Source organism: Chiloscyllium plagiosum, unplaced genomic scaffold (genome assembly GCF_037043375.1).
Source record: "Chiloscyllium plagiosum isolate Xiang-an unplaced genomic scaffold, Cpla_swu_hap1 HiC_scaffold_16, whole genome shotgun sequence".
NCBI classification, from domain to species: domain Eukaryota; kingdom Metazoa; phylum Chordata; class Chondrichthyes; order Orectolobiformes; family Hemiscylliidae; genus Chiloscyllium; species Chiloscyllium plagiosum.
The window spans coordinates 74375948-74392047 of NW_028270154.1; the positions used below are offsets into that span (position 1 = coordinate 74375948).

Sequence of the window (16100 nt, forward strand, 5' to 3'; positions counted from 1 at the left end):
TTGGGCCAATAGGTTTGCTGTTGTTTAAGCTCCACAGGAGCTTCCACATTACCATACCGTTCTGTTCTTTTCTCATTCATAAAGTTATCCAAGTTCTCATTATCTTGTATGCTGTTCTTCTCATTCAAATTAGCAGCTTCTACTTTCTCCCCCTCCGCGTAAACAAGGTTCTCCTGCATTCACTATTGGATGTATTAATGAATATCTTACATTTCTAGTTCTACTTTGTCACTCTTCCATTTGTAGACACATTGTTCTTGCAAACCATTTTGAGCATCTATCTGTAGTCAACTCTTTGTGTTCTCATTTCTAGAGAATGGAACCCAACCTGTTCAGTCTTTTTCTGAATTAGTTTAATATAAAGCAGAGGTTTACAGTTGTCACAGCTGTCTCAAGTTCCATTCTTGAACAGGTGGAAAATGTGCACCTCTGTACATGATATGATAAAATAAGTAGTCATTTCACAGTATGTGCCTTATTAAATGTAGAAAGTATTCTTGCTTACACTGGATGTGACTTGCTTTAGATGCAGGCCTTCTCATGCTGTTAATAGGTTGGAATATGCCATAGAAATGCTGGAGTGTATCACCTCCTTCAAGAGTAAAAGCATTTACTACAGTCATAGAGTCATACTGCACAGAAACAGACCCTTTGGTCCAACTTATCCTTGCTTACCAGACATCTCAATCTGACCTACTTCCATTTGCCAGCATGTGGCCCATAGCCCTCTAAACCCTTCCTATTCATATACCCAGCCTTTTCCTCTGGCTGCTCATTCCATAAATGCAGCTGTCTTGCATGTAAAGGTTACCCCTCAGGTCCTTTTTAAATCTTTCCCCTTTCACCTTAAACCTGTGACGTCTCGTTTTGGACTCCTCACCACAGGAAAAAGACCTTGGCTGTACACCTTATCCATCCCCCTCATGATTTTACAAACCTCTGTGAGGTCACCCCTCAGCCTCCGACACTCCAGCCTCAGCCTATTCAGCCTCTTCTTATACTGCAAACCCTCTAGTCAAGGCAACATCCTTGTAAATTTTTTCTGTACTCTCTCAAGTTTAACGACATCCTTCCTATAGAAAGGTGACAGGAACTGTATACAGTATTCTAAAAGTGGCCTCACTAATACGAAGGGTCTGTTTCTGTGCTGTATATCTCTATGACTCTAATACCCTGTGCAGCCAAAACATGATCTCCCAACTCCTATACTCAATGTACTGACTAATAAAGACAAGCGTGCCAAAAGCCATCTTCACCTATCTCCACTTTCAAGGAACTGTGTACCTGCACTCCTAGATTTCATGGCTTGACAACACTCCCTAGGGCCCTACCATTAAATACTTATGTCCTGCCCTGGTTTGCCTTACCAAAATGCAACACCTCACGTTTATCAAAATTAAACTCCATCTGCCACTCCCAGGACTATTGGCCCATCTGAAAAGCAACCCCATGCCAACACACCCTGTCTCTTACCTTCAAGCCAATCCAAACTACTTCCAGTTTAGAAACACTGACTCTTACCAGCATGGAAACATTGTGATTTTCCAGTGCTGAAACACTGTCACTTCTACAGTAGAAATGCTGTCACCTTCCATAATGAAGACAATGTCATCTTCCATTGCAGAGATAATGTCACCTCCCATTGCGGAGACAACGTTACTTTCCATTATGGAGACAATGTCATTTTCCAGAGCGGACATACTGTCACCTTCCAGTGGAGAAACACTGACTTTTCCAGTGTATAGAAAGTGACTCTGTCCTGTGTAGAAACACTGTGTCGTTCCAGCCTAATGACATTATCTCCTCCCAGTGTAGACCCCCTCCAATGTAGAAACACTGTTTCGTTCCAGTGTTGAGAAATTGACTGCCTCCAGTACTTCACTGGGATGAAAGTGGAGTCGCAGCTAGACAGGGTGGTGAAGAAGGCGTTTGGCACACGTGTCTTCATTGGCTAGAACATTGAGTACAGGAATTGGGACATTGTGTTACGGCTGTACAGAGCATTGGTGAAATCAGTTTTAGAATACTGTGTACAATTCTGGTCGCCTCTCTATAGGAACGATGTTGTTAAACTTAGAGTCATAAAGCTGTACAGCATGGAAACAGACCCTTCGGTCGACTTGTCCATGCCAAATAGATATCCTAAATTAATCTAGTCCCATTTGCCAGCATTTGGCCCATATCCCTCTAAACCCTTCCTTTTCATATACTAACCAGATGCCTTTTAGATGTTGTAATTGTACCAGCCTCTACCACTTTCTCTGGCAGCTTATTCTATACACGCACCAACCCTTTGCGTGCAAATGTTGTTCCTTAGGTTCCTTTTAAATCTTTGCCCTCTCACCGTAAACCTACGTCCTCTAGTTTTGGACCTCAGCTATTCACCCTATCCATGCCCCTCGTGATCTTAGAAACCAACATCTGACATTCCAAACAAAATAGCTCCAGCCTATTCAGCCTCTGTCTGTAGCTCAAACCCTCCAACCATAGCAACATCTTAGGAAATCTTTTCTGAAACCTTTCAAGTTTCACAACATTCTTCCTATAGCAGGGAGACCAAAATTGTATGCGGTATTCCAAAAGTGGCCTAACCAATGTCCTGTACAGCCAAAACATGACCTCCCAACTTCTATACTCAATGCACTGAACATTAAAGGCAAGCATACCAAACACCTTCTTCACTATCCTGTCTATTTGTGACTTGAAAGGAACTATGAACCTTCGTTCAGCAACACTCCACAGGAGCTTACCATTATGTGTGTAAATCCTTCCCTGATTTGCCTTTCCAAAAGGTCTTACATTGATCTAAATTAAACTGCATCAGATTGACAGTTTGAGTTATAGAGACAAGTTGCATAGGCTGGAGCATTTTTCCCCGGCGTGTCAGAGGCTGAGGGGTGACCTCATTATAAAATCATGAGGAGCATTGATAGGATGAATAACCATGGTCTTCTTCCTAGGAGAAAATTAGAAGGCATAAGTTTAAGGTGAGTGTGGATAGACTATTAAACTACCTGGGGGGCAACTTTTTCATGCAGATAGTGATGCGTATATGAAACAAGTTGCTAGAGGACGTGGTGGACGTAAAAGGCATCTTGATAGGTATATTCATATGAAGGGGTTAGGGGGATATGGACCAAATGCTGGCATATGGGACTAGGTCAGATTGGGATGTCTGGTCACCATGGACGGTTGGACTGAAGGGTCTGTTTCCATGCTGTATGACTCTATATTTGGATGTATCATTTCTGGGAAGTTTCAGAGGGCTGGGTTCCTCTTGACATGGTGATTTTTCTCATGCAATCTTCTGTTCATCACTGCATTAATTCTACATCAGTGTTCCACAGTGCCTTTCCTATTTCATGGTGTGGTCACAGAGACAGAATTGCAAACTGCAGCTGAAGCTTCTGGTGTTAACCCTGCTGGTGTTGTATTTAAAACAGCGCTGCATATCATTTCAAAGCTGCAAGCCAGGAACCACCATTGTATGTTTGTTGCTCAACTGCTATTCTAGAGGGGATGGCAAGAGATAATGGCACTTTTGTACGCCCATTGGGATCTTTGGTCCATATGTGATTTGAGAAGGGCTGTCCTCCTACCTCTCAGGATCATTTGATGACATCCCTGAGAGACTATCGTTTCTTTATCTGACTAAGAACTACTCGCATTAAAACTTCATACATGACCTTTTGCTTGAAGCAAAATTATGACCAGACTCCAGGCAAGGTTCCCCAGATTATTAGGGCTCCGGACTGGAAAACCCAAATTGACACACTTCCAAGCTCTTTATTCACCCAAACTGTTGATTGACCACAGCAAGTTCATTGATAAAGGATCCCTACCCTTGGGCTTTCTCTCTTATAGACAAAATCAATTTACTTTTTAAATGGAACCAATTAAACAAGGCTTCCTTGAGTTAACAAAGATTGAGTTTATTAGTCATTAAACGGGAGAAAAAATAAGTATGTCATAACAAACACATTAGAAAGGCAAAATGAGTCCAAAACAAGATAAATGTTTGAGCAGATATTTACGGGTCAGTTTCTGAGTTGTTCATAAAGAGGAGGCAGACGAATGTTGCAGCTGTTACGGAAGTCCTTCCTGGTTGAGTTGCCATTGGTAGTTGAACAGTCAGTTTCAAAATTCTTGGCTTTGCAGCTTGATTGAAATACTTTTGACCTGTTTCCTTCTGATTGACCTGCTGACTGGTTGGCTCCTAGTGTTCAGAATGAAAGGGTCCTTCAACACATGGATGATTAGCAGATAATTCTTTGACTGTGATCTTCACAGTGCATTAATTCAAGAAGCCAGGCTAGTACGCGTGAGTATCTCAGCGCACTGGACAGGAGTGAACTGACTGTTTATATGTATTCTTGAAAGGGGAAGGTTCAAAACATGTCTTTTGCCTAGAAAGCTATTTTGTTTACAGTCTGTACACCCTGTTTACAGTCTGCAATAAGTACTAGGAGATTATAGTTCAGAATCTCATGCATTTTCTCTCATTAAAGAATCTTTGACACCTGCAATTGCAATATTCCAGAGTTCCTCCCTAGATGGCAAATTGATTAATATCTGTAGTCATTTTGCCAGTATCTTTCAAAAAATTGTGTGTTGGAACTTAAAGGTTTGATACATTTTTAGGTTGTGGTTAACACTTGGCCTAATTCAAAATAAACAATAACATCAGACACTTGTACGCGCACTTTCATTTCTGTAATCTTGGTCAATGATACCTCTTCAGTTCTAGCTGGATTTCTCTAGGTTGTGGACAGGACATCTGCAATACATTCAATTTCCTGGCACCATGGGTGATTTTGAACTGGTGTGGTTGAAGAAACATACTTCAATGGAACAATTTGGCGTTCTGTTTCTTAAAGCACTCCACAAAAGTTAATCTGTTGCAGAGACAAATGGCATAGATAGTGCTTTCTTCATACTCATTATGGCATATTTCTCAAAATGTCTGGGAGCCAGTGATAACAAGGGTTTCCTTCACCACAGCAGAGCTGTTTTTGATGTCTGCTTCTTTTCTTATTTTAGCGAAGTTCTCGATTGGTCTCTCTATTATAAATTCAGCTTCCTGAAGGTCAGCCAGGTGGACCTCATATGAGTTCTCTGATTGGGGCTGTTAATTTGGTCCAGTCAAGGATGGAAATGTGTTGCTGGAAAAGCGCAGCAGGTCAGGCAGCATCTAGGGAACAGGAGAATCGACGTTTCGGGCATTAGCCCTTCTTCGGGCTAATGCCCGAAACGTCGATTCTCCTGTTCCCTAGATGCTGCCTGACCTGCTGCGCTTTTCCAGCAACACATTTCCATCTCTGATCTCCAGCATCTGCAGACCTCACTTTCTCCTCCAGTCAAGGAGCCATGGCTGTCATAAAAAGGTTGTGTCAGAGATACTGACACTCTGATGCCTGACTCTGTATGAGGCACTATAATAGTCAAGGACTGTTCATGTGTAAAATAAAGGGCAACTTGGTGACGGGATATTGCCTCTGTGGAGTAATTTCAGTGGCAATGAGAGGGAAGCATGAGCCTGAAGAAATTCACTTGCAATAGTCATCTTTTAACTGGGGTAAGCATTTCTTATACTGTGCCTTTGTTTGGGAAGCTTGACTTGTTCAACCCTGTTATCAAGGACTGGGCCCAGTCTGTGGAATGGATGCATTACTTTTTTCCAGGCAAACAATGTTGTGGCAGATAACTAACAATGAATTATGCTCCTGACAGCCTGTGGAGCTGCAGCTTTTTCTGCCATTGCGAGCTTAACGTTTCCTGAGGCACCAGATACTAAACCTTTCAATAATTGACTGACATAGTTAAAGAATATTATGACCCCAAGCCTTCTCTAATTCTGAGACACTGTTGCTTTTACTCAGCAATTCAAGAACCAGGGAAATCCATATCAGGATTTTTGATGAGGTTAAGGTGTCTGGCACAAGACTGTGACTTTGGTTTAACCCTTAATGAAATACTTACAAACAGTCTGGTGTGCGGGATTAATGTTGTAACTATGCAAAAACAAATGTTAGCTGAAGGCCAACTGGATTCCACAGGATGATCTGCATTGACGTGTGATGCCTCCTGTACAGCATTGGGGTGGCATTAGCTCATAGGTGGCTCAGTGAAGAGGAACGGCCAATAGCTTATGCCTCCTGGCTAATGTACAACGTAAATATGACCAAATGGAAAAAGAAGGGTTGGCGGTAATATTTAGAGTCAGGAGGTACCACCAATAACTTGTTAAACAAAAATTCATGATAATCATTGACCACAAATGCTTACTTTGTCTGCTCAAAGAGGACAAGGCAGTGCCATCCATAGCTTCAGGCCACATTCAGTGGTGGGCTCTAATTCTGTATCAGAATTATCAATTCTGTAAATGCAACAGTAAAAGCTTGCATTTATTCAGTGCCTTTACTAATAAAAATTCCCCAACGTGCTGCACAGGAGAGTTGTCAAACAAAATTTGACATGGATCTGCATACAGAATATTAGGGCATGTGACCAACTGCTTGGTCCAAGAGGTAAGTTATAAGAAAAGTTTACAGCATGAAAAAAGGCAGTCAGGGTGACTTAGAGAGAAAATCTCAGAGTTTATGTCTTCTGGTGCAATGCTTAAAATTGGAGATGTAAGAAAAGTTCAGATTGAAGGACCGTGGATATCTCAAAGGGATACAGGCACAGAGAGGAAGGTATTGAAACAATGATGACAGTTTTTAAATTGAGGTGTTGCATAGCTGAGAGCCACTTTAGGCAGTTGTGTTCATGGAGTAATAAATGAATGGGATTTATTACATCTTAGGAAATGGGCAGAAGAAGTAAAAGCAGGAGTAGGCTATTCACCCCCTCAAACCTGCTCCACCATTCAACAAGATCGTGGCTGATCAGCCCCAGGCCTCAATTCCTCTTTCATGCCAGCTTGGGGATATTTCAAAGATCTATCTATCCTCTCTTTAAATACTTTGCGATGTAGGGAATTCCAGACATTCACTACACTCTGATAGAAGAAATTCCTTTATAGCTAGCTTTTAAATACACGTCCAGTTATTTTGTAACTACATCCCCTAGTTTCCCCTCCTAGTGGAAACATCTTCTTAACATCATCCCTGCCAAGCCCCTTCAGAATCTTATGACGTCCATCAACACGATCACCCTTCATTCTTCTAAACCCTAACCTGCTTCGCCATGCTTGACAACTCAACCACTTCATTCCAGGAATTTGGTTACCAAATTTCCTTGAATTTGCTGCGATGCCAATATTTCTATTCTTAAATACTGTACAGGGACCAAAGCTGTACACATGAGCAGCCTCCCCAATGCCCTATACAGTTTGTGTACCAATAATTGGCGGTTCCACTTTTATTGCTTGTATTAAAAATAATAATAAAATAATCATTTAAGTTCTATTTTCCAATATGTTTCTAAGTAAAAATACATATCGTCCTTACAAAAAAGGACACGAGGAACTCCACAGAACAGAAATGGGGAGTTAAAGTGTGTAAGATTCTGAATGGCCTTCACAAGGTTGATGCGGAAAGGATATCTCCTAGTGAGTTTTGGGAAGATTTGTAGCTCAGGTTGAGGTTCTGGATGTAGGTTTGCTCGGTGAGCTGGAAGGTTTGTTTTCAGACGTTCCATCACCATACCGGGCAACATCTTCAGTGATCTGGATTAGTGGTGCTGGAAGAGCACAGCAGTTCAGGCAGCATCCAAGGAGCAGCGAAATCGACGTTTCGGGCAAAAGCCCTTCATCAGGAATAAAGGCAGTGAGCCTGAAGCGTGGAGAGATAAGCCTCTGGATGAAACACTGGTGGTGTAGCCCACTTTGTATTTGTATGTTTTGGTTTCCTTGGGTTGGTGATGCCATTTCCTGTGGTGATGTAGTTTCCTGTTCTTTTTCTCAGGGGGTGGTAAATGGGATCCAAGTCAATGTGTTTGTTGAGTTCCGGTTGGATTAACTTGGATTCCATTTATCACCCCCTGAGAAAAAGAGCAGGAAATGACACTGGAAATAATGTCACCAACCCAAGGAAACTCAAACATATAAAAAGAAACCAGGCTACAATCCAGTGCTTCATTCGAAGACTCACTGTTACCTAGTATGGTGACAAAACATCTGAAAATGAACCTTCCAGCACAGCGAGCAAACCTACATCCAGGATATGTTCTCTTCTGGCTGAGATGAAAAGTCGAGGGCACTGTTTGAAATAGAGATGTCACTGTTTTAAGACTCAGATGAAAATTTGTTTCTCTTGGGGGGTTGTGTGACTTTGGAGCTCTGTGCCACAGATAGCATTGTATGTCAGTTCGTTGAATATTTTTAAGGCAGAGGTTAATAGATTCTTGTTAAGAGCGGGCATCAAAGGTATTCGGGGTACATTGAAATGTGGAATTCAAAACACAAACATATCTTTTTGAATAGCAAAGCAACCTGGAGGCCTATTTCTGCTCCTATGTTTTATGATCACACACAATATTTAAAACCATGTGTGGGAATCTAGATAGCTCCATTGATTAACCCAACATGGGTTTAAATCACACAATTGTTCAAGTGCAGCAAAGATATTTTCATCTTAAAGGTGATCACTGTAAGCTTCCATTAGAACATTTACTTCATCCTTTTAACAAATTTATTTCAGAGAATCAGCACCCAGGTCTCCACTTTGTGGCCATATATATGAGAGATATTTGCTCAGCACAAACTGCATTGTAAGCATTGTAACTGTGTGAAATCTGCTGACACTCAAATTGCTACTTCCAAGCATTCCACACCAATATAATGCACAATATAAAGTATCCAGTCAGTGTATTATCATCTCCAGTGATTGACTGCACCTTCAGTATCTAGCATGTCTATTGTTCCACATGTAACTATACCTTGACTATGTTCCTTCTCGCAGAAACCTTCTGGACAGAGATGTTTGAGTTCCATGTTTTGCTGAGTTTTGAGTCCCCATTTTGGGTTTTCTTTATTTAAAAAAGTAGAAATTTCAGCTCCTCCAGATTTTAATGGTGGACAGATAATGGTGGACAGTGTGATATCAGTGGTCGAGTGTGGAATCAACAAGAATTCAAAATCCAAGATTAGCACATTGTTTAGTTCTCCAAAGAGATCTGGACCATTTAATTCTATGGTGTATAGCCCTCAATATGTCAGACAGAACCTAGAAAGTTGGCACTGAACAGTAAACTGTAGTGAGGAAGAAAAAGAACGCATTTGGATAGACTGTTGATAAAGCAATTCAGTGTAGCAGTTAAAAGGTTGAAGCACTCTTGTATCAATTAATGTCAGTGGTATTACATTTATAGGGTGATGATAGCTTTCATTGGTGGTTAACTGCTGTCATTATGAGATCAAATGGTTGAATTCTATTTTATGTCATAAGGTCATCATTTCTATGTTGGTTCCTGTAAAAACAGCAAATTCTATTGTGAAAAGCACAACACAGGAGTGGAGAGGAGAGATTATCAACAATGGAGTAATGCCTAAAGTCATTTTTTTTTGGTTATTCTGGAGAATGCAGAGTAGTACAAGACTGCAGGAATCCTGTTTCAGTTGCGATAAAGAAGGCACACTTTGCACTTACATAGCCCATTTCACAATCTCAAAACAACCTAAAGAACATGAAAACCATGGGAGATACTTTTGAGAAATTAAATTTGCACATTGCAAGCCACTGACTTGAGCCTTATTGATGGTGTTTTCAGAGAGATGCAGTGTTGTAGTTGCAGTGTTAGTGTGGCTAGTTCAACTGAACTTTCATCTAATGGCAAGCTCCAGAGTGCTAATGGTGGATAGCTTGCCAGTGAAGGTTAATTGATTATTCTGGGTTCAATTTTCATTTGAGTGGACAGCAGATTTATGATTGAGAGTGACATCAACAGTATGGATTCAATTCTGCTACTGGCTGAGATCACCATGAAGGCTGAACCATGCCACTTGACTGGGCTGGAGTGACCTGCACCATCAGTTGTTTGTCTGTCTCTCTCTCTTACACACACACACACACACACACACACACACACACATACACCCCAACAACCTAAGGTTTTCTGGGACTATGGGACTGTCACTAGAAATGACGTTTAATTAACATTAGATTCTTAGATTCCTTACAGTGTGGAAACAGGCCCTTCGGCCCAACAAGTCCACACCGACCAGCCAAAGTGCAATCCACCCAGACCCATTCCCCTGTATTTACCCCTTCACCTAACACTATGGGCAATTTAGCATGACCAATTCACCTAACCTGCACATTTTTGGATTGTGGGAGGAAACCCACGCAGACACGGGGAGAATGTGCAAACTCCACATTAACAATTAGTTGAAGGCTTAATGTTATCTCCCTCTCATGATAGCCTGATATGGGTTATTTCAGTTATGGATTATAAACAGAGCTGCACACTATAGAATATTAGTCAGCACCCCATTCCTGACCTTATGCTTGAAGCACAATCGGTAAACAAGCCACCGAAGGTAGTTGAACTGATGAGCATCTGCAGTGATATCCTGGTAAAGCATTGATAAATGTTCAGCAATCATAATTTGGAGGTGCCAGTGTTGGACTGGAGTTTACAAAATTATAAATCACACAACACCAAGTTATAGTCCAATGGGTTTATTTGGAAGCACTAGCTTTCGGAGCGCTGCTCTGAAAGGTGGTTGTGGAGCAGCGTTCCGAAAGCTAGTGCTTCCAAATAAACCCGTTGGACTATAATTTGGTGTTGTGTGATTTTTAACTTCCAACAACCATAGCTAATTTGCTTTGAGACAGTTATGACTCTAAGTTAGAGATGATTTTCATTGTGATCTCAATTTGGCTGGAACTCCTGAATGTCAGTCAGTTGACTGCTGCTTGCATACTGAGGGTTGCTACTCTCACCTCCTCTGACATTGAGATTTTGTACTTATATTTGAATCAAGAGCTGGATCTGACTTGTTGTGGTAAAGTCCAAATTGCAGTCCAAATTGGTGAGTATCTTCATGGCACTCTTCATGCCTCCTTCCATTACTTTGCTACATCAGGGCATTAGTGAGACCACATCTCAAGTACTGTGTGTAGTTCTGGAATTATTTAAAGAAGCATGTAAATATATTGGAAGGGATTCAGAGAATCTCTATTAGATTGATATCTGGCATAAGCAGGTTAACTTATAAGGATAGGTCGGACAGGCTGAGCTTGTTTTCAGTGGAGTTTAGAACAGTGAGGTTGACTTCATCAAAGTATTAAGATCCTGAATTGTCTTGGCAAGTTGAACATGGAAGGGATGTTTCTGCTTGTGTGTTAGTCCAGAACTAGGGCACATTGTTTTAAAATTAGCTTCACCCTCTCTAAATAGAGATGAAGAGCATTCTTTTTCTCACAGAGGGGTGTGTGACTTTGGAACACTCTGCCTCAACATATGATGGAGAGGGGTATTTGAATATTTTTTAAGGCCGAGGAGAATTGATTCTTTTTGGGTAAAGGAATCAAAGGTTATCATTGGTCGATGAGAATATGAAATTCCAAGCACAAACAGATCAGCCATAATCTTATTGAATAGCAAAGCAGGCTCAAGGGGCCACATGATCATCTTCTCCTCCTAGTTCATCTGTTCGTACGTTCAACTATTTTTAATATCATGATAACTTTGTGACGGAAGGCTATCATGGACGGTTAGAACCAGCCACATATCCTGGTTTATTTAAGGGCTGATCCTTATTACAGTGCTGCCAGCAAACTGCATGACCAGTTTGGGATCCCTCAGCAACTGGCCAGTTCTGAGCGCACGCACAATCAGGGGAAAGTGGGGATTGTTGATGCTGGAGATCAGGGTCGAGAGTGTGGTGCTGGAAACGTACATCAGGTCAGGCAGCATCTGAGGAGCAGGAGAATTGATGGTTCGGGCATAAGCCCTTCATCAGGAATGAATCTGATCCATGCATTCCTGATGAAGGGCTTATGCCCAAAACGTTGATTCTCCTGCTCCTCGGATGCTGCCTGACCTGCAGTGCTTTTCCAGCACCATACTCTCAATACACACAAAATCAGGCTGGTTTGGTGTGTCTGACACAGCAATAACCAGCATCCTTTTGACGTTGCTTCTCCTGGACCGAGCAATTATACGCTAGGCTATTTTGAGCCCCTCTTCTTTGCTGCCTGCTAAATCCCAATAAAGTGTATAAGTGCTGGAGAATATGAGGGTCAACAGATTTAGAATGTTCACATTGCATTTTTATCAAAATCTTTTGTTTTTTGAATTTACTTCTGGGCTGTAACCCTATTGGGAATGGAAATTCTTCGGTGGATGTTATACAGTTTTTTGCTATTCTTTCATAGGGTGTGTTCATCATTTTGTTCCCATTCCTAATTGTCCTTCAGAAGGTACTGAACCACCCCTTGAGCCATCTGGTGAACCAACACAGTCCATCAAAACTACTGAGCTTTTACCTGATCTTTTGATATGGGACCACTTAGCACTTTTGGTATTTAGCTTATAGGCCTGTGTTGCAACTTCACTATGCTGGTGCTTCCTTCTAAGGCATATCTGGTAATGTTCCTGGCCCAACCTCCTAACGTGGTCATTGAAGGAACGCTGGTTGACTTGATTGAGCCAGAGAAGTGAGGAATGAGTTGGGCAATGGAATCCCTGATTGTTTGGGAACTGTATTGTTTGCATAATGGTAGAAACCACAAACATCAATTTTTTTAAGTTTGACTGTAAAATTACATTTTGTATTAAAATACAGACCACCATGCATCTCATTCCATAACTCTGCTGATTGAACTTGTCTGCATAAAAGTACTGATAAAAAAAACAATTATTAAATCCACTTAATGAAATAGTGACATTGCTTTGACTAGGGTTTATTAGGTATACTGTACACACTTGATCTTGAAATGCCTTGTCAGCGGTGGCTGGGGGTATTCACTGATTGAGAAGATCAGCGAAACAAAATGAGTTATTCAGGCCTGTAAAAAGATATGTGAAAAGGAAACAGATAAAGTAATCGTTCATCTTGATTGCCTGATGTAGTTGATAACTGCGGCATTAGTAAATTGTAAGGTTTTCTTGAGCAGGCGGCAGGAAATTGGTGGATGTGCCCTTTGCCTGCACTGACTCAGTGGAATAAATATTTTGAAATCAGCGGCAGGTGTAATTGAACGATGATGCAGAGAAACTTAAGTGAGAAAATTAGACTCACCACATTAAAGCAAATCACTATGAGTGCAGCTGATCACGGAAATATCTGTCAGTCATCTGAGATGTTTCAATGCTGCTTATTATATAAACTGTAGAATAGCATAGAGCAGAGAATGAGGGCAGGATGTGGGTCCCTGATATCACTGCAACAGCTGCCTCTTAAGAGAACTTTGTTTTCCATTTAAAGTGTAATGCAACAGGTTTTTCTACTGATGAGTATAGGGGACTAAATTCTTTTGTAATGCCTAAGAGGTGTGAAATGCAAACACTAAATATAGTCATGCCTGAACTGATTTGGCAAAAGTATTATTTGAGGTACTGCAATAACTTAAGGATCTGAAGTGGTTCCTCCTTTGGAGGATTCATGGCAGATCTCTGATGGGTGTTGGCAATTGCCAATGGGTCTGTCCTATTGTCCCATGCATGTTCATAACTGAGGGTCTGTGTAGATCTGCCGCCTTCAACCAGAGTATCAGTCAACACGATAATGTCCCAGTTACAAATTCTTTTGAATGTATATACTGCTGTTCAGCATATCAGGAGAACATTTAAAATCTCCCCCCTCTACTGGCAAATTCAGAGGCTGGAGGGACTGTGAGATCTATCTGGATGGTTCACGATGGAGATCCCATTACCATCCCATCTCCATCCGATCAAGTCTGGTCAGTAAAGCTTTTGAATGATCATCTGTTTGAAGGTCAACTCACTATGAAAGTCCTCATCCTGCTTGGAGCATTCAGGTTTGCCAGTGATGTCCCTCATGCACAGGCAATGTGTGCCTGATCGAGAGACTGAACTTCAGGACAGGAGTCCCCATTCTTGTCCTGAAAGAGACGAACCCTCATTTTAGTTACACTTTCCCTTTTTAAATACTCATGGAAAGTCTTAGGATCTTTTTTTTTATATTTCTAGTTTCCTTTATATTTATGCCCCCTTTCTTTATAGTAACTCTTTGCTGATTTCTAAAATCTGTCCAATTTTTCCAAATTATCACTAATCTGCACACGTTTTCTTTAATTTTGATATTATCCTTAATTTCCTGAATTAACTATAGATGGTACATGCTTCACATGAAGTCTTTTATCCTCAACAGGATATCTCTTTGCTGACGCTTTTGGAATATCTCGTTAAATGTCTACCACTGTTCCTCTGATGCCCCACCTTTTGTCCAATTTTCTCAGTTCCGAAGCCAACTTATAAAAATCATACCTTTATAATTGCCTTTATATTTAACTTTTAAACGCTATAAGTAGGCCACACTTCTCACCCTCAAACTACTGTGCAAATCTATCATGTTTTGATCTCCAGTTTTCCCTCATGACTATTTAAACTTAACTGTTTAACATTCAAACTACTATTCATTAACATGTAAATTTAGCTAACATTTTGATCCCTGTCAGTACTTCCAGTACAGAAAACAATCTCTCCAGAATGGGAACAAATAACCAACCATAATAAAGCAAATGGAACCTAAAATAACTCTGGACAAAATAGAGTGAAATGGTGGACTTTTTTCCCGTATTTTTGCCAAAAGTGATTTTTGTGTTGAGAAACCAATATGTTAAAGTGTTTACAACTAGTTTACTCAGCTTAGACCTCAAGATAGACAAATGTTCAACATTCTGAACCTCACAAAATTATTAGATATTTACTTCGGCCAAAGGCTGTTCAGCTCATCTTAACCCATTGTTCAAAACTACCCCACATAGTGCATCCAATCCTTTCTTAATTGACTTAAAGATGCTCCATGTTTCAATCATCTTTTATATGAAGATGTTTTTGTGTGGTCACTCAAATGTGTCATCAGCAATCTATTGAGTGTGTTATTTATATGTTTTAGGTCACAGAGGTTGAATTTTGAAGTATCATCGCCAAATGGAATTCTTCTATTCAGAGAAGCCAGCAAAATGATTTCCACTTATGGTATGAAATTCGGAACTCCTGCATTCAGGATGATATGTGTTGTTGTAAGTTAATGTGGATGTGAGTACCTGCATGTATATGAATATGAATGTGTTAGTGTCAGTGCATGGATGTGTATGAGTATGTTTTCTGCAGCCTTGTGCACAGCTTAAGCCATGCATCATCCACAGATCTCATTAATAAATTCCAAATATGTTTAATTGTCTAAATAAATTGGTCTCTCTGGAGACGGTTCAAACCTCAGGAGACACACAGAAGAAAGGTTATGCAGTTAAGATAAAGAATGAAAGTCAAGACCTTTATTTTCCAAAGCATAGGAGAGCTATGAAGGCATGCTATAGACTCTAGCAATATAAATGGGATCTGGACGTAACTAGGTTGGTTTTTCAAAAGAGAGACATGACCGTATATAGAACAGAGAACAGTGTGGACCCTTTGGCCCGATGGTGCGCTGAGCATTTATCTTAATCTAAGATCAACTTAACCTACATGCCCCTCAATTTACTGTCATCCACGTGCTTGTCCAGAAGCCACTTAAATGTCCCTCATGTCTGTGACTATACTAACGTTACTGGCAGTGCATTCTACGCACCCACCAATCTCTGCATAATGAACATATCTCTGACATCTCTCCTAAACCCTTCCTCCAATTACTTTAAAATAATGTTAAAAATCACACAACCAGGTGATTGTGGAGGACACCTGATCAGCTGATGAAGGAGCGGCGCTCCGAAAGCTAGTGTGCTTCCAATTAAACCTGTTGGGCTATAACCTGGTGTTGTGTGATTTTTAACTGTGTACACCCCAGTCCAACACTGGTATCTCCAAATCATGTTTAAAATAATGACCCCTCATGACAGCCATTTCTGCCCTAGGGAAAAATCTCTAATCCATAGAACATAGAAAAATACAGCGCAATACAGGCCCTTTGGCCCTCGATGTTGCGCTGATCCAAGCCCACCTAACCTACACTAGCCCACTATCCTCCA

The 16100-nt window shown here is 40.8% G+C and overlaps 1 protein-coding gene across 1 annotated transcript in view; it reads left to right on the forward strand.

Moving 5' to 3' along the window:
* Positions 1-16100, forward strand: part of LOC122556776 (ran-binding protein 17-like) — a 1080295-nt gene that overhangs the window by 801699 nt on the left and 262496 nt on the right. Inside the window, exon 22 of the mRNA XM_043703926.2 lies at positions 15029-15111. Within this exon, the coding sequence (XP_043559861.2) occupies positions 15029-15111 (83 nt within the window). The remainder of the gene's footprint in view (positions 1-15028; positions 15112-16100) is intronic.